Genomic DNA, 22,814 nt, shown 5'->3' on the forward strand with positions numbered 1-22,814 from the left:
CTTTCAGAAAGCGTGCCTGAAAACATAGAACTCTCAAGGCAAACTTTTTTCCCACCCAGAGCCCAAAGTTCCTTATGTCTTCCTGTGTCTGTGGGTGGGATTTCTTCCACCCCTTTCCCTAAAAGTGTCGCTTTTCCACGGTCCAGCTTTCCGCGTGGCCTTAACACCAGCCCCTACCTGGTGAGGGTCGCAGCCCTCAGCGTGGGCCCTGGAGAACTTTGCTTACTTTCCTGACAGCTCAGCTATGTATTTAAAAAGCAGGTTATTTTCTAGCCAGCACCTTTAGGTGTTCCCAAGAAGGAGAATTTCAGGCTATCTAACCTGCTACCGAGAAATTAAAGATAAACCGGACTGTAGATTCTCGGAGTCATTTAATTTAAAAACCTTCCTGGTGCAGGTTGACAAAATCAAACTGCTGTTGGCGGTGGGGGGGGGGGGGGTGTGTGAGGAGGTGGGGTTGGGGGGTGACAGTGATGGCCCTGCTGATCTTCCTTCCACTCAGGGGTCCAGAAACCACACCAGTCACTTTATCCAGAAGGGATGGAGACGAGGGATGATGGTACCTCACGACCACACCTGGAGATGCCAAGGGGCTGGGCACGCACAGGTCATGGCTCACTTAGCCCAGCCCACAAGGGTCTGCGGCCACGAGCAATTCCACTGCCTGTCCTGGGTGCTCTGTGTCTTGCTTGTCATGGGGGCAGCCTGCCATTGAGGGGGGGGTCTCCTCCAAGTGCCAGGAGCAACGAGGGGGTCTGTGAAGTCTCTTAATGGGGAACTCACTAGGCACGAGAAACGTGATCAGAAACCACGCACCCCTCCCATGTGGCTGCTCCATATTCCCGGGCCACCTTCCAATCTGTTCCAATTAGAGTCCTTGTCTAATATTGAGATAAATGTTAGAAATGGCTTTAGGAAAATTAAAAATAGATCTACCCTACGACCCAGCAATTGCACTACTCGGTATTTATCCCAAGGATACAGAAATGCTGATTCGAAGGGGCACATGTACCCCAATGTTTATAGCAGCGCTATCAACAATAAATGAAGTATGGAAAGAGCCAACTGTCCATCGACTGACAAATGGATAAAGAACAATGGAATACTACTTGGTGAATAAAAAGGATGAGATCTTGCCATTTGCAACTATATGGATGGAACTAAAAGCAAAATAAGTCAGTCAGAGAAAGGCAAATATATGATTTCACTCATGTGGAATTTAAGAAACAAAACAGATGAACATAGGGGAAGGGAAGCAAAAATAAGGTAAAATCAGAGAGGGAGACAAACCATAAGAGACTCTTAAATACAGAGAACAAATGGAGGGTTGCTCGAGGGGTGTTGGGTGGGGGGATGGGCTAAATGGGGGATGGGCATTAAGGAGGGCGCTTGTCGGCATGAGCACTGGGTGTTGTATGTAAGCGATGAATCCCTAAATTCTATTCCTGAAATCCTAAAAAAAAAAAGATGACGGGGCGCCTGGGTGGCGCAGTCGGTTGAGCGTCCGACTTCAGCCAGGTCACGATCTCGCGGTCCGTGAGTTCGAGCCCCGCGTCGGGCTCTGGGCCGATGGCTCGGAGCCTGGAGCCTGTTTCCGATTCTGTGTCTCCCTCGCTCTCTGCCCCTCCCTCGTTCATGCTCTGTCTCTCTCTGTCCCAAAAATAAATTAAAAACGTTGAAAAAAAAAAAAAGATGACTTTGGGGGCACCTGGGTGGCTCAGTCACTTAAGCATCTGACTCTTGATTTCAGCTCAGGTCATGATCTCAGGGTTCATGAGTTCAAGCCCAGCATCAGGCTCTGCATTGACAATGCGGAGCCTGCTTGGGATTCTCTCTCTCTCCCTCTTTCTCTGCCCCTCCCCTGCTCGCAACATCTGTCTCTCTCAAAATAAATAAACTGAAAGAAAGAAAGAAGAAAGAAAGAAAGAAAGAAAGAAAGAAAGAAAGAAAGAAAAAAGAAAGAGGGAGAGAAAGAAAGAAATGACTTTGGACGGTGACAAATTATAGACCTATTCCCGCCCCCCCTCACCCTTGCCCGGCACACCCAGGGGTCCACACTCTGAATAGCACCCAGCCCTGCATTCAGAGGCTAGTGTCTGATTGCCCAGCTCTGACGGGAGTTTAGCTGCAATCCTGCCGGGAGGATGTTGTCGTATCTGCTGCCAGAGAACCTTCCTTTCCACACAGATGCTGATGGGGGTCTCGAAGGGCAGAGGGATGGCGCTCACCTGGACTACAGGTCACACAACGTGACCCTTTCCGGGTCTGCTTGTCAGTGAAAGTCTGAGCTTCCGGCCCTTCACCTGCCTGAGTGTGCAGGCCACCTGGTAGGGAGGCTGGGGCGGAGGTGGGGGTGGCAGGTGGGGACCTATGACCCTTACTATAGCTGTCACCTTCCCTGCCCTCCATGCCTGCAGGACCCCAGAATCTGCCAAAGACAACCTGATAGCGGGCTTATGTTGGTTTGCAAAAGATGGGGGGGGGGGGGACTCCTTTGTCATGAGTCACAGATCATAGATTTACCCACCTTCCCTGGTACGAGGCCCAGAGAGGGGGCAGCGGGTCCTCGGGGCAAGCGGTGCCACAGGGTCCAGTGAGGGACTCACTGAGGTTGGTTGAGAGCTTTCTCTGTGCCAGCGCTGTGCTAAACGTTCTCGGTTCCTGGCACCCTTGGTGCCTCGGTCATTTTCCACAGCGCTCCCAGGCCAAAAGAAGTATCTAACATCTAATATCTATTTACCAATTATTTTAGGTCCAAATAACTTAATACAAATTTATGTCCTAATAACTTAGTGGTCATTTAGGAAATAGAATACGCATAAATAGGAAGAGAAAACAGTACTTTTGTCTCATTCTTCAATAACTAAGCATCTGACTTCAGCTTAGGTCATGATCTTGCCTTGCGTTCGCGAGTTGGAGCCCCACGTCAGGCTCTGTGCTGACAGCTCAGAGCCTGGAGTCTCCCCCTCTCTCTGCCCCTCCCCCACTCGCACTCTGCCTCTCTCTCTCTCTCTCTCTCTCTCTCAAAAATAAACATTAAAAAAAAAAAAAAAACTACCACTACTTACTAATTGGCTGTGTGCACTGGCCGGCTTCTCACACCTTGAAATCAGACTGGACGCCCCCCAGCCTCACTTCCTGGTCCATGGTGACTTTCCCTTCTTATCCCCAAAACCACAGGAAACCCAACGTCTCACAGATACAACGTGAAGGGAATGTGCGGTGATCTAATGTTGAAGCTGGGAGCCACGTGGATCTATTAGTTCGCTTGGGGTGGAAAGGTACGCAGGATTGCTGCTTCCCTCCAAAATTTAGAAAATGTAAGATATTCTCTGCATCCTTGTGAGTTTCCTACGGAGCCACTGTGCTGAGGGGTTTCAAACATATCTCCTTGTTTACCGACGCTGACTTTACCAAGAAGGACTCCGCGGCTCAGATGGGTCAGGCCCTTGCCTGAGGTCACAGAGCCTGGCTCCAAGGCCCCCTAGAGGTTGCTAGATGCAAACTCCAGCGAGGCCAGAGAGAAGAGAGTGGAGGCGTGATTTATGGTGGTGGGCGTGGGGTGTCTAAGAGAACTGAGGCTGAAGTGGGTGTGGACACGGTCTGGCCTTGGCCTTCAGGGGGTAGAGGGGATGTGGGGGGTGAGGAATGGTGTGGCCACAGCAGAGGATCTGTTGGGGTGCAACCAGGGCTTTATGACCCTCATGTGGCCCCCTTAGCTGTCCTCACCCAGGCGTTCAAAGCCCTTTCCAGTGGGGGTCTCAGTCCCTCCCATGGGGGTCGTGGAGAAAGGGGCGCCCTCAGGCTGTAGGGGGTCTGTGGCTCTCATGGGCTCCGCAGCTGAGGCTACAGCAGGGCAGTGGCCAAGTTCACCGGGGCTCAGACAACCATTCTCCCTGCCCAGACCAGCAGGGGCGACCTTGACACGGCTCAGAAGTGGACCTGGCTCCCAAAGGAGTCCCTTGGGGGAGCTGCAGGCAGAAACACCCCAATAGACAGAAAAAGGATGAGGACGGGCGGGAGGGCTGGAGATGCTTATGGAGACTGCAGGAGGGGCGGTGGGAGTTGGACCTTCGGAGTCTGTCGCGCCCTCTAGACCCACGAGGGACCGGCAGCCCCGTCACACTCTCTGCCGCGGTCCCCGCAGGCCAACCGGGCGCTTGTCTCTCCCGGGTGGACGCGGTGGGACCTGGAAAAACAGGTGGGTGTGGGGAGGGGCGGGGCTTCCAGGAGGGAGGCAGGGCGGATGGGCGGGGATTAGGGGGCCCTCCCCCTCGGCGGGGGTCAAGGGGTCGGAGATCTTGCCCCAGGAGGGTCAGCCGGGCACCCGTCCCGGGCGCCCTCCTTACCCCCGCAGCTCGAGACTTCCCGGTCAGGACAATACAAAACCTCTTTATTTCTCATTTTCTATAAAAAGTCGTGTCTCTTCACGGACCACGGGGGTATGATGTGCAAAGCGCGCGGTGCACTGGGCGGAGCCCCGCAGCCGAGAGCGGAGCTGGGGCGGGACTGGGGGCGGTGGCGGCAGGAGGACCCCGCCCCTTCTGGAGCCCGGGGAGGGGTCGTGGAGGGCGGCCCCGGAGGTGGGGGGGGTCGGCTGTGCCGTCCGTCTCTCCAACCCAGGGGTCTCAAAGCTCCGTCTCGTCCAAGAGGGGCTGCGGGACGGGCCCCCGCTGCAGGTGGCCCGGGGGCTCCGGACGGCCGTTCCCGAACACGGGGCTGGGGGCCAAGGTCCTTCCTGAAGGAGGCGCAGTCACGGGGGCCCCGACCTGAGACGCGGTAAACCGAGGCCGGCGAGCAGGCTGGGCCCCTCACTGCTCCTCGGGCCCGTCGCCTCCCAGGGCCTGTTCGTAGGGGCAGGGCCGGCGGCAGAGGCCGGCCGGCTCCGGGCCAGGCCGGGGACCCGCGGGCGGCGCCTCCTCCTCCACGCCGTCCCCCGGGCCGCCGCCACTGCCGCCTTCGCCGCCGCGCTCGCCCTCCGCGTCGCTCTCGTCCGAGTTGTCCTCCTCCAGGTACCGGTAGCCGCGCACCTTGTGCTGGGGCCGCGGGATGCGGGGCTGACGCGGGACCACACCCCGCCGCAGCTTCTGCTCCATCCACAGGTACGAGGCCGCGGCGGCCACCAGCGTCAGCAGCAGCACGGCCAGCTTAGCCTGTGCGCACGAAGAGGGACGCTGGGGACCCGCGGGTCACCACCCCTGCGCCTTCCCCGCTTAGCCCCTCGCGGGACAGGCGCGCTCGCGTCCCGCATCGCACTGCACAGCTGCCCAAGCCACCTTCGCTTCCTGAGCACCCTGCCGCGGGCGAGGCTCAGAGCCCAGCTCTTTCCCTCCCTGGGGCTTAGACTCCTGTGTCCCTTAGCGCAGTCACCCTTGTAAGAAATGCCTCTCAGACGTTTCCGGCTGCAGCCCACAGCCAAACGTAGTTCCCCATCATAACAGTCCATACACACATATAAGCAGCACATCCTGCTCTCATGTCTTCTATTTCATTTTTTCAAATGTTGGGTCTAGACCTGCTAAACTGACCCACCAGTAGGTGGGAGCAGAGCACGAGGAACCCGGCTCCCCGCAGGCCAATGAAGGGAAGACCCTCCCCGCCCAGCTCAGAGCTGACGTCCTGTGAACAGATCATCAAACTACCCGCAGGTGTCTGGGATGAACACCCAAGGAAAGAGAAACTGTGAACCCCTTCAGAGACAGGTAAACTGAGGCCCATGGGAGGTGAGGCAGTAAGCGGGTCCTGGGTTTGGAGTGGGCTTGACCCGGCCCTTGGGGAGTAGTGCCTTTTGGGGGGCTGTGAGGCTAGGGTGGGCACTCAGAAAGTATCTGCCTGGGTGCTGGCATGAGGGGTCCTAACGCCCCCAGAGACCCTCCTCTTACCACGCTCAGGCTCACCTTCATGGGCAGGCTTGAGCCCAGGTACACTGTGAAGATGGCCACTGCCTGCCACCAGTGGTAGATGGTGAAGACGAAGTCTTGCCTTTCTTTGTCCTCGTAGAGGATTCCCAAGAGTGCTGCAGGTGGGCAGGACAGGGCAGGAAGGGGAGAGGGGTCAACAGGGACCAGAATGGCTGATCTCCCACTTGTGACCCCCTCAGAGCCAGCACTCGGTTGGTCTCCGCCCTTGGCCTTGGAGCTCCTGGAAAGCCCTTTGAGCCGGTCCTGGCCTGCCCCCTGGTGGAAGCCCCGTTATTACGCTGCCTGGGGAGCTGAGCAGAGGCAGGAACAGGTGAATTTTGCAGGGGGTACAGTGTGGGCCTCACTCTGGAGCACATGTGTGGTCTCAAAAGCGGAAAACTCTATATGCCGTCATATCCTGTCATCTCTCGGACCCCAGGTGCATAACGCCAGGCCTTTGGAGGCTGTTTCTCCTCACCCTGGGCTCAGGGAGGGCAAACTGCTTGCAGCAGCAAGCTTTCTGCAAATCAAACCTGAAACGGGGAGGTGTGAACTTCCCCTGGGCTGGGAACAAAGACCACCGGACAGGGAGTCGGGAGACTCAGGACTGTGAAGTGGAGAGACTTAGTACAGAGATGAGGATTCAAATGTTGGCTCTATGGGGTAGTCTCAGCATAAGTTAACTCCCCATGGCCAGTTTTCCCAAATGTAAATGAGATGATGCATATTATATGTCGTGTTCTGAGGTTTTAATGTGAGAGCGCCCACAGAGCACCTAGCAAATCGTACCCTCACCTGCCACTCAGGACATTAACTTCCCTGCCCTAAGGCCTTGCAGCATGACCGCTCCTCCCAGGGCTACTGTGAAGGGACAGGGAGCCCCCCCCCCCCCAGGGTTCACAAGGAGGAGGCAGGAAGCAGAACTGGGCAGGCAGAAGGGGATACCAGGACCAGGTCCTAATCCAGACCTGGTACCAACACCGGATGCTGCCCAGATCTGGCGGCCTCAGAGCAACAGCCAAGAGAGTGTGGCCCAGAATGCGGGGCTCCATGCCCTATGACAGATGCGGATACCTGACTGTCTGATGGCGGGTGCAGGGGTCACCTGAGCCAGCCCCCGCTCTGCCCACAGCAGGCATGACCTCCACCACATCACGCCCCCAGGGTGATGTCCAAAACTGTTAACAGCACTGGCCCATCACAGCGGATGCTGATGTGAAAGATCCAAATAACCGCACCTGAGGTCTTCAGGCCACACCCTGTCCCCCCCCCCCCCCCCGCACCTGTGTGTACTGACTGCGTGTCACGGGCATATGCCTACCTGGGGGCAGCGAGCATCACACAGCTGAACTCTGACCCACCCACCCCCACTTTTCTGCCAACAGAGTTCCACTCCCCGGGGCCCCCACCCCAGCAGCCCAGACTCAGGGCCCGGACTCTGCTACTCTGCAGACCGGCGTTGGGGCTTCATGCCTGCTCCCAGCTCTTCTCCATAAAAAGGTCATGTGTGCGCCTACACCCTGGAGCGTGTACAGGGCCACCTGCTGCTTCCCAGGCGCCCTTGAGCACGGACTGGCAATCTGCTCCCAGTGTCAGGGTGGGCCCTGTCCTCTGGTTGGAAAGCAAAGTATCCCAAGTGTGGTTTTCCACACTGTTGCTCGGAGGTGCCCACAGAGCCCTGTACCTACTCCGTGTAGCCACAAGATCTCACGCTAACCGCCCCCACCCCCAGTGGCCACAGGGCCCCAAGCCCACCCTGGGGTGTCGACAGGATGTCCATGGCGTGCAACTCCCATACCTGCCCCTGGTGCGTCCACAGCCCTCCTCATCTGTCCCTGCAGCCCATGGAACTTCCTCCCACTCCTGGGAGTGTCCACAGGGATGCTCGCCCACCTCCACCATAACAGACCCCTAGTGTATCCATGGGACCCCATGTCTGTCCCTGGGATCTCTGTGTTCCTCCCTAACCACCCCGAGGTAGTCACAGGGTCCCCTGCCCAGCCATCCCAGTGCCCATGGCTATACTCACTGCTGAGCCCAGTCTTATTCAGGGCACTGCCCACACCCCAGAGGACAGCCGCTACGTAGAGGATCCAAATGTGTCGCAGGACCCGAGGTGTGGGGGCCCAGAAGAAGAGGCTGAGAGTGAGCAGCAGGTGCACTCCAGCCCCAGCCACCAGGGGCACCGGGCGCGGCAGCCACAGTCCCAGCAGGCCTAGGAGCGAGGCAGCGGAGGCGCCCAGGCTATAAGCCACGAGGAGGTGGGCCAGGCGTTCCAGCCCCACGGAGCACACACCATAGCCCTGGGGGGACAGGAGTGAGTGTCAGAGGTCAGCTGGCCCAGGCTCTGGCCCTCCCTACCTGAGGTCTTCAGGCCACACCCTGTCCCCTCTGGACCAAGTCAGGGCTAACTCCTGGGAAGTTCATGGGGAGCTTCTGAAGGCACAGACAGGGGAGAAGGCTTGAACAATGTCCTCAGATACCAAGGCTGTACCCCGCATGGAACTATACACTTTATGGGCATTATTCTGTCTCAACCATGTAACAGCTCTGGGAGCAAGCATGGTTATTAGAATCACTTCACAGATAAAGGAAATTGAGGCCCAGAGAGGTTAAAATAACATGCCTAAGGCAGTGGGGGAATGGCGGAAGGGAGGGAAGAAAGGAAGGGGGGTGTCTGGGACGCACCTGTGCATACTTATACATGTATTCAAAACCTTTAGCCGAAATACAAATTTAACCTGAAGTTCTGTATATTATCTGACAACGCTATGCAGGGGGGTAGTTACCAGGGTGAGACCGGTGCAGGCAAAGAGGACCTCGAAGCCGCTGTAGATAAAGAAGGGCACGAGGTGCCGCAGGCGGAAGTCGCGCACGTGCTTGAAGGGCAGCTGGAAGATGTTACCCCAGCCCACGCTGCGCAGGTCGATCTCCTCAGTGGGCCGGTAGGCGGCGCCGCACAGGCCCAGAACCTGCGGACCCGCGGGCTGAGGGGGCGGGCTGCCAGGCACTCAGGCCTCAGGCCCGGCCCCTAGACACACCCACAGACCTCAGCCCCGCCTCCTAGCCCCATGCCCCGCCCCCAGGCACATCCACAGACCTTGGCCTCACCTCCGGGCTCCGCCCCTAAACACACCCATAGATTTCAACCCTGCTTCTCAACCCTGAGCCCTGCCCTTAGACTCACCACAGACTTTAATCCCGCCTCCCAGCCCCCGGGCCCCGCCCCTAGACACACCCGCAGACCTAAGCTCCACCCCTCAGCCTTTGGCCCTGCCCGCAGGCTCCCCGGTAGACCTCGGCCCCGCCTCCCAGCCCAGGGCCCCGCCCCTAGACACACCCACAGACCTACAGACCTCAGCCCAGCCTCTCAGCCTCGGGTCCTGCCCCCAGCTTCACCCACAGACCTCGGCCTTGTTTCCCAGCCCCGCCTCCAGGAAGAAGCCACGCCCAAGCCACGCCCCCTGCACCTTAGTCCTACCTCTCGGGTTCTGCCTCCAGCCCAGTCCTCTAGGACCCCGTCTCCAGCTCCACCCCAGACCAGGCTTGGTCCCCCTTTCCTCGTTCTCTGGGATTCCAACTCCAGGTTCATTCCCAAACCTCTAGCCTGGCTGCTAGGTTCAGGCTTCCTCCCCAGGATTCAGACCCGGCTCCCACCTCAGACCAGGACATTGCCCAGGCTGCCTGCCAGCAACGCGCCCAGATGGCGCCCGTTTCTCCCCGCCTCAGTCCCCAGACTTTATTGACTCCGCCGCCACCCCATCCAAGGCCGCACCAGCAGCATGGCCAGGAAGGCCACTGCCATGAGCACGCTCTCCACCACAATGAGGTTTCGGCTCCGTGGTAACGTCTTCAGAACTGTCTTGTTGAAGCCACTGAGGATGCCCTGGCTGTTAGTACCTGAAGAGTGGGACACAGGGAGTAGAGCACACTGTCAAGTCAACCACAAAGAAATGGAGCAAGGAGGGAGAGTGCAGGGGAGAGTCAGGTGGTGGGTGAGGACAGTGCTTGCAAAGGCAAGGTTCATTTGGGGAGCAGCTTGGAGGAGAGGGCCACTGGGGCTGGAGGGGCCACAAGGAGAGGAACACCTAGCCCCCCTTCCTGCCCTAGTGCCTGGAGGCTGGAGGTGCGGACCAGTCCATCCCCCAACTGCATACATTCACCCTGCAGTGACTGAGCTCTGAGGATATCTGTGGCTCAGCCCAGATGGCATCTCCTCCAGGCAGCCTTCCCTGATGCACCCCGTCCCCACCAGGCTGGGTCAGATGTCCTGACTGCATACTCCTACAGGGTCCTTTGCCTTGCCCGTAAGAGGTGTGGGCCACCAGGCTCTCAGCCCTGGACCTGTGGGCGAGGGCATCCTCTCTGGGCACTCTCAAGAGCCCCGTGTCTGCTGGATGACTCAATGGGGGAGGTGAACAGGCCTGGGGGTCCCACCCCATGCAGACTAACCGCAGCTCTGCACGTTGTAGAGTGTGTGGTTCAGGTCATACAGGTAGTGGTTCAGGAAGTAGATCATGGGCAGCTGGGCACAGGCGAAGCTCAGCTGTGGGCAGGAGGGCAGCTTGGGCTGGGCTCAGAAGCAGGCACGGGGCACAGGCATGGTCTGAAAGGGGTCTGGGCACAGCCTTGGCCGAAGAGGAGCCCTCCCCCCCGGCTCTGGGGGCGGCCTGGTGGCAGGAGGGAGTGCCCGGCGCAGGAGGACTTTCTCCTCGACAAGGAGAGGAGGAGGTCGGTCACCAGAGGTCAGTAAGCAGAGGGTGGCTCAAGAAAGGGCAGTGGGACTGGAGGGTTGAGAAGACTGTGGGATGGGCTCCAACGCGTGGGTCCTGGGCTTGCAACACCCTCCCCCCATGGCGCCAACGTGGAGCTGACTCACATGGAAGAAGCTATAGAAGATCGCTTGGAAGACCAGGAGGTATGGCGCGTGGGAGCCCCGCGGCGGGCGCTTCTGGGGGCCCTGATCATCCTGCTCCTTATAATGCGAGTACTCGTAGTACTTCTGAGCCATCCTGGACCACAAAGGAGAGAAAGCTTCCCCCAGTCCAACCTCTACCCGACGCCTCTGCTTCCTGCACGCAGGGCTATGGGCTGCGTCTCACGGACGGGGAAACTGAGACCCGAAAGGCAGAGAGAGCGCCGCCAGCTGAGGTTGGCAGTGCGGCAGAGACACAGCCAGGTCTCCAGCCTCCCGCCCTGCGGCCCCCCAGGCTCACCTGGTGATGTAGTTGCCCATGGAGGCCCAAAGAGGCACAATGGCCATGCCCAAGGCCACAGCTGAGGGCACGAGTGTGTAGTAGCGTTCCCAGTAGTTGGTGGAGACAAAGAGGGCATAGATGCCCACAGCCAGGAACATCATCCACTTGGTGCCAAAAAACCTGCGGGCAGTAGGAGGGATGCTGGCACCGCGAGCCTGCACAGACCACTGGGGCCTGAGACCAGAGGGTCCACAGGCCCGGGTGCCGGCTCGCCAACCAGGCGGTGCGAGACGGGGAGTAATCCCTGGCCTTGGAGTCAGGGGCTCTAAGAGTAGCAGAGACAGGGACTTGCTGGTGGTCTCAGTCCCAGGTCCCCACAATCAGTTTCCACAGCTTAAGGGGGAGCACAGAGCCCAAACCACAAGCTTCTCGTGGCCACTGCAAGGATGGAGGGAGAAGGGGCGGTGTCACCGGTCAGTGGCCTGCGTGCACATCCAGCCCTCATTTGTGTTCCGGGCTGGCTCGCGAATCCCCCTTCTCCATCCAAGCTCACGTGCTGTGGCTTCGGGGCCCAGGGACGCAAGTCAAACTGGGTCGAGGAAACTTAGGACCAGAGAGAGGTCCTGGCAGGACCAACATCCCTTCCTCCCTGCCCATCGCTCTTGCCATCCACTGTGGTCATTTGGGAAGCTACGTCCTCACTGGCTTCTAGGACAACAGGCTTGCTGACTCTGAGAAAATGCCACACTGGGCTTAAAGGTGGTTGACCACGGACCGGATAAGGGCCCGCTCAGGGCACGGAGGCTAGTCAGGCTAAAAACCACTGCCAGGAGCTTTGGGGTGTTTTTGAGTTATTTGTGCTCATTTAGTTCCTTTCCTTGCTTTGGCTTCCAGGAAGCTCAAAGCCAAATGACTCTGATTTTCCGATCACAATTACTTTCTCTATTACAGGGCCCCAGTTCTTTTATTATCCTTATTTTGCCATATAAACAAGAGATAGGCAGCCCACTCTGATCTATTGGGGGGGGGGGCAAGTCACATTTTGATGGAGTAAATGAGCAAAAAGTGAAAATATCAGCACTCATTGCTGGTGAGCCTGTGGTTTAAAAAAATGATGCGCACAGCCCAAGGTCATGCAAATGGGCACAGCCCTCTAGGAAATCAGCCTGATAGTTTGGGCAAGGGGCAAGCTTAGGGCGAGGGAGTCAAACTTTCTGACTGCCAGGTGCTACCGGTGGGACCTGGGCAAGCCGTTGAATGTCTCATTTTCTCCTCATCTCTTAGATCTCCCTGGGATCCTAGGGAATGAGGTAACGCTCAGAAAGGGCCCAGCACATGGGAAATAGAGAATTAGCTGTTATTAGCAACAGTGGTATGTTTTCAGAGCCATGGTCTTTCTCTGATCTGGTAAAGGTACCGCTAGAAATTTATTGTAGAATTTTTTTTTTTTTTAATTTTAAGAAGGAAAGAGCTACAAGCATAAAGTGAATATGCAAAAAAAACAAAAAACAAAAAAAAAAAGGAGGGGGGCTGAATGTCCAACTCTGAGCCACGGTTGGGTGCCCCCATCTCTGCAGAAGATTCTACCGTCGCAGAGTCCTCAATGTGAAGACTGAGGAGAAGGCCAAGACACGTGCAGTGAAAAGAAAGCAAGCAAACGTGAATTCGGCACACGCTCTGGTGACAAGGACGTAAACGTTTATCCCTGCATGCTGCTGGGACAACAAAGTTAGCTGATTTACTGGAGGGCTTGGGAGGGTTTTCTTTTTTCTGATTTCAGTTAGGATCCTAATGGTCTTTGTACGATGATGTTAAAGGAGTTTGGGGTTGGGGGTTTTTTGTTTTTGTTTGTTTGTTTGTTTTAAGATAGAGGAACTAAAACCCATCTAATTGGTCTGCTAGTCTCTGGGTCTCATCTGAGCGGAGACCCGCCTCCTGGTGGGGAGGGTGCATGTGGAGGGGGGTTTTGCACTGGCCAGAAGGCTGGACCAGATGCTTCCAAGGCTCAGGTCCAGGGTAGACCGTCTGGGGCACCTGCCGGGCCATGTCTTCCCTCCATACCGGCCATGGGGCTGATCAGGCCGGGCTTGGTTGCCTGGGCGTTACGGCTGATCAGATCCTCTCCAGAGATTCCACAGCACTGATCTTGGAAAGGTCTCTGTAGCTCCAAACCACGGAGGAGGGCACAAAGACAATGCCATGTGGGGCACAGGCAAGGTGAGGGAAGGGGCAGGAGTGGATTTCGGTTGTGGGAAATGTGCCCTGGGGTCAAGTTCCTGCTCCCTTCCCTAAACCTGGGTCCTCCCCTCTCTCTCACCCCTCCAGGTAGGCAAGGCGCCTCCCCAGCTCCCCACCCCCAAGAACACCGGGGCAGGGGGAGACCCCATGGGCCAAGAGCCCTTGCACCCGTCAGTATCTGAGCGACAGTCCAGCCCTGTTGGGGACAGCAGCGACGCACCTGATAAGCACAGGTGTGTAGAGCAAAGCGGCGATGGGCGTCACGTTGATGCCCATCAGCATCTTGCTGTCGATGTCGGGCAGCCCCATGTTGCCATACTTCACCTCGCGGTAGGTCTCATCGTAGTGCAGGATCAGCTGCATCTGCAGGAGGCCTGGGGGGCAGGGGGCGGGCACAGAGGGGGCAGCCTAACTCCCGCGGCAACGGAACAGAGGCCGGCCGGCGCGCGAGCTTGGAGGGAGCGCCAGTCCCCGATTCCAACGCCCATGAGGACCGAGAGGGATGCCCAGGCTGGGCCAAGCGTCCTGACAGCCCGTGGCAGCGTCGGCCTCTTGAATCCAGACCCTCCCCGCACCGCACCCCCCCCCCCTTCCCCCATACACACGTCCAGCGCTCCAGATCTGGAAGGCGGCAGACCCGCCCAGGGCGCCCAGACCCTGGCCACGCGCTCCCGAAGGTGCTGCCTGGGAATCCAGAACACTGCACCTGACCCCACCTCCATGTGCTGAGGCCACAGCTGCGGCAGCTGCGAGCGCGGCGGGGGAGGAAGTGAAAGAGGAAGGGAAGCCAACCGGCCCCTAAGGTTTCTCTTTCCCTGACCGGGGCTGGGAAGGGAGGCCGCGGGGAAGCCGCGGGTTCTGGCGCTGCGGGCCGCCTACCCAGGTAGACGGCGTAGGTGAGCATGCCGCCCGCGCTGGCCGCCAGCACGTTCTTGAGCACGCCGAGGCGCTTGCGGCGGTAGTAGCGGCGCTCCTCCTCCTCCTCGTTGTAGTTGGGGTACGCGCCCACCAGCTCGTCCAGCTGCGGGGCACGCACGGCGTGCACGTCGCACCCGGGCTGGGGGCCCCGGGGGTCGCATCGCACCGCCCCACTCCCGGGACCCGCTGCCACGGCCCGACCCGGGGGCGGCGCCTCCCCCCCTCCCCCACGCCGGGGAGACACACCCCCCCCCCGCGCTCCCGGTCCTCGCACCCCCCCTCACAGACCCGTCCCCGCTCACCGGAGCCCCCGGCCCGTCGGGGACCCCGAGCCGGTCCTCGTCGCCCTGCGGCCCCGCGGCCCCCGCCACGCGGTAGAGCGGCGGCACCGCCTCCATGGCCCGACCCCGAGGGAGCACTGGCGGCGGCCGCCTGGGGTGCACGGGCGGCGGGCGGGACACTTCCTCCAGGCGGCGGGCCCCGCCCCGCCCCGCCCCGCCCCGCGGGTCGCCGGCTCGCGAGGGGCGGGGCCTAAGGTGTCCGCGAACGCGGGGGCGGGGCGGGGGCGGGGCGGAGGGGCGGGGCCGGTGTCCCCGGGCCGCCGGGACCTGGCCTCGGAGACGCGAGGAGCAAGTGGGACTCTTCGCTCGGCCACTTCCTGGCTTGGTAGCTTTGGGAGTCAACTCCACTTCTCTGGGTCTCCGTTTTCTCACTCAGCACGGCTTCCCAGGGCAATCACCGGATTGCTAAACTAATGCAGAGCCTTGGGGGGCCTGGGGGGCTCAGGTCATGATCTCAACGGTTTGTGGGTTCGAGCCCCATGTCGGGCTCTGTGCTGACGGCTCAGCGCCTGGAGCCTGCTTCGGATTCTATGTCTGCCTCTCTCTCTCTTTGCCCCTCCCCTGTTCGTGCTTTCTCTCTTCTCAAAAATAAAATCATTTAAAAAAAATTTTTTTTTTTTTAATTAACGCAAAGCCTTAGAAAAGTGCCAGGCCATAATAGGCTCTACTCAGGGCTACCACTGTCACCCTCAGCTCCACCTCCACGCCCCATGCGGTGTGTTCGCAGGTCAGCAAAGGGCCCCCCACAGCAGCCCCACGGAGGGATCCCACCACCGGACTTGACAGCCGGTGCCCTCCTCCCATGCACCGCCCTCCAGTTGCGGTGTGGCGGCTGCAGGCAGAAGTGGGAGGCTGCTGGCTGCGCCCCGGAGCCTCCGGCACCCTCCCCGTGGGGTCCGCCCTGCAGCGGAGCCCCCGGAGCTCTCGCGTTGCAGGAGCTGAGGCTCCACAGCGCTGGCTCTCACCTTGCTTGCAACCACTTGGGAAGCTTTTAAAAATCTACAGTTCCCAGGTCAGTCTCTTCAACAGATGGCGTTGCGAAAACTGGATAGGTAACCTCACGCAGAAAAATGAAGCTGGGTCCCCATCTCTGACACCCTCACAGAATTTAATTTGAAATGGATGGAAGGCTTGGGGTGCCTGGGTGACTCTGTCCGTTAAGCATCCGACTTGGCTCAGGTCATGATCTCAGGGTCTGTGAGTTCGAGCCTCGCGTCGGGCTCTGTGCTGACAGCTCAGAGCCTGGAGCCTGCTTGGGATTCTGTGTCTCTCTCTCTCTCTCTTTCTCTCTCTGCCCCTCCCCCGTTCATGCTCTGTCTCTCTCTGTCTCAAAAATAAATAAAACATTAAAAAAAAATTTGAAATGGATGGAAGGCTTAAAACCATAAAACCCCTAAAAGAAAACAGGGCAAAAGCTTTTTGACATGGGTCTTGGAAAGATTTTTTTTGCATATCACACCAAAAGCACAAACAGTACAAGAAAAAAAAATCAACAGGTGGGACGACATCAAACTTAAAAGCTTCTGCACAGCAAAAGAAAACAGTTAAGAGATAGCAAATGTCGGTGAGGATGCAGAGAAAATGGAACCCTTGTGCCCTGCTGGTGGGGTGGCAAACTGGTCCCGCCATCTTGGAGAATAGTCTGGAGGCTCCTCAGAAAACTCACAGTAGAACCACCACATGATGTAGCAATCCCACTTCTGGATGTACTCCAAAGGAAAAGAAAACAAGTTATCAAAAATATGTCTACACTCCCATGTTAATGCAGTCTTATAATAGCCAAGATACAAAAGCAACCTAAGTGTCCATCAGTGGATGAATTTAGGGTAAAGAGGATGTGATGCGTATGGATACAATGACATACTTTTCAGCTGGGAGGAAAAAAGAGAAAATTCTGCCGTTTGCAACAGCGTAGATGGACCTCGAGGACATTATGCTAAGGGAAACAAGTCAGAAAGAGAAGGACACACATGATATGACACACCTTATATGTGGAATCTAAAAAGCACAACAAGGGAGTGCCTGGGTGGCTCCGTGGGTGAAGCGTCGGACTTTGGCTCAGGTCATGACCTCGCGGTTCAAGAGTTCAAACCCCGCCTCGGGCTTTGTCCTGACAGCTCAGAGCCTGGAGCCTGCTTCTGATTCTGTGTGTGTCTCTCTCTCTCTTTCTCTCTCTGTCCCTCCCCTGGTCATGCTGTCTCTCTCTCTAAAATAAACAAACATTAAAAATAGAACTAAAAAGAACAACAACAATGACTCGAAAAAACACAGTGGAGGGGCGCCCGGGTGGCTCAGTCGGTTGGGCGTCTGACTTTGGCTCGGGTCATGATCTCACGGTTCCTGAGTTCGAGCCTCACATCGGGCTCTGTGCTGACAGCTCGGAGCCTGAAAAGCCTGCTTTGGATTCTGTGTCTCCCTCTCTCTGCCTCTCCTCCGCTTGACTCTGTCTCTCTCTCTCTCTCTCAAAAATAAATAAACATTAAAAAAACCACACACACACAGAGTGGAATGGTGGCTGCTGGGGGTGGGGGTGGAGGTATGGGAGCGGCCTTGTTCAGGGATACGTACCTGCAGCTGGAATAAATAAATCCTAAAGATGTAACACACAGAGCAGAGATCACAGACAACAAAATTGCACGATAAACAATAAATCTGCTGAGACTAGATCTCAATTATTCGCGCCGCTAGAAGAAATGATTATGTGATGTGATAGAGGTTTTCTTTAGCACTACACTGGCAATCATATTGCAGCAACAATGTGTCAAATCAATATGTTGTACAACCTTAATCTTACACAAGGGTCTACGTCAGTTATGTCTCTATTTTCAAAAGTATCCAGTTTCCCTCCCGCCCCCATTTTGCCCCCGCTGTCCCTCCTGGTTGCAGCACTCTTCCTCCTTCCCCTCCCAGGAGGTATCCTTCCTACCCTCCACTCTCAGACTAGGAAGCCACCCCATGACAGGTACAACCCCCACCGTTGACTATTTCCCTTCTGGTTTTCTGTGGTTTAATGATCTCTTTCCCACGTCCCCTCCTTCCCGGGCAAATCCTCACCATGTACCCCTCACGCGGAGGATCGCACCAGCCCCTTAGTAGGTGCTCAATAAATGTGAGTGGATGGATAAGCGAGTGCATGGTGACAAATACCCACCCCAGCACGGTTGCTGGGCAGGCGGGGAGCTGGGGGTGCCGAGGGCTTGAATCTGCAGAGGTTTCAGGCTGCATCCTGGTGCAGGTGCGCGGAGAGCAGACAGGTGGAGCCGCCCAGAGTAGGAGCTACAACAGCCGGAAGGAGGGCGGGCTCAAGGTCTAGAGGCAGAAGAGACAGAACACAGCAGGACTGCAGGGCATGCTGGGAGGCTAGGAGGCCAGGAGGCCGTGGTCAGAGAACGGATGCTGGGGTTCGTTACCTTGGGCGATGACCAAGTCCTGGGTGTGGCGGTGGCCCAGGGTGGGAAGGGATGAGGAGGCCCAGGAGGTCCTGGGGCTCGTAGGGGGAACTTCAACACCCCCAGGAGGATGCAGTCCTGTAGAATTCAGTGGGTGAGCAGGAAAGATGGCTGCCTGAGGTGGGCAGTGTGGCCTCAGAGTGTGAGCTCGGGGGAGCAGGGGTGGGAGGCAGGGGGTTCCGAGGCTCTGCAGGAGAGTGATGCCAAGAATGAGCCCTTACCCCTTCCAAAGCCGTATGGCGCCTGGGGAGAGACTAGCATCTGTGGTCTATAAAGCCCTTCTTCCCTTGAGGCCGCCAAAGAAAGGAAGAACTCAGCCAAGTGCCCTGTGCTGCAGCCATGTCTCCACCAGAACTCAGGACAAGCCAGGAAGGAGAAGGTTGGGGAAGGGTCCTGTCTCCCCAAAGCGGGGTCCCCAGGGCATCCCCCCAAGCCGACTGCCCGGTCTTCTCTGGCATTAGTGTGGGAAACCGCAGCCCCTCACCTTGCATAGACCCCCATATTCCCACACCTGCAAAACGGGAATAAGCAGAAAAGGGCTTCTGCTCACGAAAAGCAGGATGGAGGGGGATAGGAGGAACAGAAGCCTCCGGGACGCCGGACCACACCTTTAGGGACGTGAGAGAGGGGGTGCCCCCGCCAGCTGGCTCTTGTGGAGAGAGACAGGACGGGAGATTTTTAGTTGTCACTACGTCAGAAAGAGGGCAGGCCCACAAAATCTTATGAATGGAGAGAGGGATGATGAGTGACCCCTGAAGGGACGAGGAAGCTCTGAGATGCAGCCTTTCGAAGCTGTGGCCCAAGAGCCCACCATCTGTCTCCGGCCGGGAGTGGGGTGAGGACGGGCCACACAGCCCTGGGCCAGGCGGGGGAGGAACTCACAGACTGTTGGTACGTTTCAAGGCGACCAGGTATTTCCACACCCTGAGTGCGTGGGTGTCGTCCAAGGGTAAATGTCTCCAGGGTGGGTTTGTCTGCTCGAGGGGAGAAGGGTCAAGGCTTGCTAAACACCCAAGGCCTCAGGGAGACTCAGAACCCGCCACCCTCCCCCCACCCCGGTGTTTTTATCTCCCGCCAGAAGGTCCCCAAGAGGAAATCCAGCAGAGCGTGTTTTAAGAAACAACCAGAAAGCAAAGAGAAGGTAGCCGGGGAGCAGAAACGTTGTTCCAGGGAGTCGGCGGTCTACCCTTTAAGGAAAAAGCCGAGCGGACACCCACAGCGTTCTTGCCCGCACGCATTACCGCTGCGCCTTAGATGCTGACTTAAGAGAGTGCGCGCTTTCTCTGGGGTCACGGTCCCTGCCTCTAAAAGAGGTTTCTGTACAGTTTAGGATCCCTCGTTACACATGGAACTCCTTCTGTGGCCTCTTGGTGACTTTTAATGTAATTAAATTATTTTTTTAATGTTTACTTATTTATTTTGAGAGAGAGAAAGCAAGAGAGCAGGGGAGGGGCAGAGAGAGAGGGAGACAGAGAATCCCAAGCAGGCTCCGCGCTGTCAGCACAGGAGCCCGACGTAGGGCTCCGTCTCACAAACAGTGAGATCATGACCTGAGCCGTTCACGACCTGAGCCGAAGTCAAGAGTCAGATGCTGAACCGACTGAGCCACCCTGGTGCCCCTAATTTTAAACTGCTTTAGGGTGGCCTGGGTGGCTCGGTCGGTTAAGCATCCGACTTCGGCTCAGGTCACAATCTGACGGTTCACGAGTTCAAGCCCCGCGTCAGACTCTGCTGACAGCTCAGAGCCTGGAGCCGGTTTCCGATTCTGTGTCTCCCTCTCTCTCTGCCCCTCCCCCACTCATGCCTGTCTCTGTCTCTCTCTCTCTCAAAAAATAAACAGTTGGGGCGCCTGGGTGGCTCAGTCGGTTGAGCGTCCGACTTCAGCTCAGGTCACGATCTCGCGGTCCGTGAGTTCGAGCCCCGCGTGGGGCTCTGGGCTGATGGCTCAGAGCCTGGAGCCTGCTTCCGATTCTGTGTCTCCCTCTCTCTCTGCCCCTCCCCCATTCATGCTCTGTCTCTCTCTGTCTCAAAAATAAATAAACGTAAAAAAAAAAATTTTTTTTAAATAAACTGTAAAAAAATGTTTAATGTTTAAAAAAATAAAAAAACTGGGGCGCCTGGGTGGCGCAGTCGGTTAAGCGTCCGACTTCAGCCAGGTCACGATCTCGCGGTCTGTGAGTTCGAGCCCCGCGTCAGGCTCTGGGCTGATGGCTCGGAGCCTGGAGCCTGTTTCCGATTCTGTGTCTCCCTCTCTCTCTGCCCCTCCCCCGTTCATGCTCTGTCTCTCTCTGTCCCAAAAATAAATAAAAAACGTTGGAAAAAAAAAATTTTTTAAAAATAAAAAAACAAACAACTACTTTATTAAAATGGATTCATTTCAGAATATTTGGGGCGGGGGGTCCTGGTAGCTTGGTTCAAAACCTGACATTATGGCACCCCGTGATTGATGATACTATTCTAACCTTATTAAAAGCAAAAAAGGAAATATGTTTACATTTAAACGACAAAAAAATATAAATTCCTTAAAAGAAAAAGAACAAAGACACAAAGAATACACATATAAATGTCCCAAGGTGAGTAATGAGTAGCTTTGGTCTTGTTAGCGTTCCCACATGGTGACACCAGAGGAATGTGAGAAGCAGGCACTTTGGGCCCCAGGGCTCCTAAAGTCTATTAATGCAGAACCAGCAGGAAAAATCGTCTCTGGCTCGGTCCAGGCGTGGGTTTGGGTGGGACTGGCAAGCTGCTCCTGGAGACCAGAGCTCTCAACTACTTGAACAAAGGGCTCCCCGAGTAGACTCAGCCAATGGGAGGTTCTGGCGGGAGATCGGGGTGGGGAGAAGGAGAGAGGCCAGGGTGCTTCTCCCCAGGGAGGCACGTGGGCAATGGCTTGGCCCTGACAGGGTCCCAGCGCCCAGAGAGTGGGCCAGCTTTCCCTGGGTGACCCTGACCCCCGGGGCTGATGACACTGTTTCCTCGCTCTGACCCTCAAGCCTGGGACTGTCTTCTAGCCGGGCATGGGGGTGGGGCCAGATAAACACAGTCAGGACAGCCTAGGGGACAGAGAACCGACCCCTCTCCCTCCCCCATAGAGGCGTCACCAGGAATGAGCAGCCATCCCCCCCCCCGCCAGTTTTCAAATTATTTTCTCTATAATAGGTTTTATTGTTTGTTCTCATTATGATACAATAATTAGGGAAAACCAAACAGCAGAGAGAAATACTGCTCTCAATTCGGACACCCTGAAACCTCTCCTGGGATACCTTCGGGCAACAAAAGCATGTTCTCTGCATCGTGTCCCAAAGAGGGCCACGTTGGGCCCGCTACTCACTCACCTGACGCGCTTCCCTGGCCCTGGCATTGAGTTGACTCTATCATTTTTGAAACTAAAAATCAGGGATGGCAATCACCATAGGCTGTTGGGACGTGTCCCCGAGCTGAGATGTGCCAAGGACACTGCCCGGTGCCTGGCAGAGCAAATGTCCAGGAAACGGTGGCTGTTGCTTTCGGCATAGAGATGAGGCTTCCGGGAGCTAGGGTGACTCCCCTCGGCTCCTAAGCAAGGACTCGGGGCACCCTGGAAACGCTGTGGGCCAGGGAGACAGGCCTGGCTGGACTGGAGTCCCCATCCGTCACTCTTGCCGTGTGGGCAGTCCTGGCCACTGCACCTCTCTGAGCCTGTTGTCTCTCCTGCAAAGCTAGGACCATAATGTCTGAGACTTACGTGAGAATTTGCGTTGAGCGCCCGGCTCGGCCTAGCGTACCGTAGGTGCTTAGTCCAGGTTTGCTGAGTGCGTGCTGGCCCTTGGCGACAAGTTAGCACCAGCGGCTTCTAACTCTGCCCCTGGAATGGGTCCTCCTGGTTTCTGAGGGGAAGCTGGGGGGGCGGGGGGGGGGGTGCGGAGAGAGGAGCCAGGGTGGTCTCGCCTCTGAGGCAGAGACAAGGAAGGAAGAGCCTCAGGGACAAGAGCAGGGTGGCCACGGCCTCAGGAGGGTGGGAAAGGGGCAGAAAGGCATCCGTGCCTATTGAGCACCTACTGTATACCGGGTGTTTCCAACTGGGCTTCTGTTTCATCTTCTTGGCAGCCCACGAGGCAGGAAGAGTCAGCCCCGTTTCACAAGGTGGGTGGGGGGGGCGGCGGTGGAAGCGAAGGCCCAGAGGGGCCATGACCAGCTCAAGCCACTTACAGGTGGGCCAAGGAGCCCGGCCGGAGTCTGTCAGCAGGCCAGGCAGGGCTGTGCTCTTGAGCAGGCCTGAGGCCCCATGCACCAGGCTCACCGGGTGTCTGAGGGAGGGAGGAGGGGAATGAATGAGTGAATTAATGAGTCTGCCCGATGCCATCACCCCCGCCCCCCGGTGGCCAGCCCACCCTCCCCCACCTCTACCCTGGAGAAGGGGGCCAAAGGTGATGATGATGAAGGTCATTTCATCCAAGCCTCCAAACTAAAACCCAGAGGAGCTGTCAAAGGGCAGGGCGAGTGAGGGCCTCTGTGTCCCCTCTTCCAACCTCCGTGCTCCCCCAACGTCCACCCCACCCGGGTCCTTGGCAGAGTCTGTCACGCACCAGAGCTGGCCCTTGGCACGCCTCTCGGTGGTACCCCACGCAGACCTCTCCCCATTTATCTCGAGGTTTCCACAACAGAGACATGACCTCCAGACCCCTGAGGACCTGGAACCTCGAGGACCAGTAGAGGCATCCAACCCAGAGAGGGGAGAGGGCTGGTACCTGTTCCTCCCCGACAGTCAGTGCCCACTCAGGCTCCCAGGCC

General features: G+C 57.2%; 1 protein-coding gene across 1 annotated transcript; it reads right to left on the bottom strand.

Annotated features, from left to right (window-relative positions):
• Positions 1–4,372: 4,372 nt before the first annotated feature.
• Positions 4,373–14,727, bottom strand: UNC93B1 (unc-93 homolog B1, TLR signaling regulator). The gene is made up of 11 exons (XM_058689857.1): positions 14,557–14,727; positions 14,216–14,357; positions 13,557–13,710; positions 11,117–11,278; positions 10,780–10,912; positions 10,353–10,446; positions 9,676–9,800; positions 8,690–8,872; positions 7,930–8,203; positions 5,898–6,016; positions 4,373–5,153 (listed from the first exon to the last, which is right to left on the bottom strand). The coding sequence occupies exons 1-11, from the start codon at positions 14,650–14,652 to the stop codon at positions 4,812–4,814; spliced, it is 1,824 nt and encodes a 607-aa protein (XP_058545840.1). The 5' UTR covers positions 14,653–14,727; the 3' UTR covers positions 4,373–4,811.
• Positions 14,728–22,814: the final 8,087 nt, after the last annotated feature.

The sequence above is a fragment of the Neofelis nebulosa genome, chromosome 10, assembly GCF_028018385.1.
Source record: "Neofelis nebulosa isolate mNeoNeb1 chromosome 10, mNeoNeb1.pri, whole genome shotgun sequence".
Lineage (NCBI taxonomy): Eukaryota > Metazoa > Chordata > Mammalia > Carnivora > Felidae > Neofelis > Neofelis nebulosa.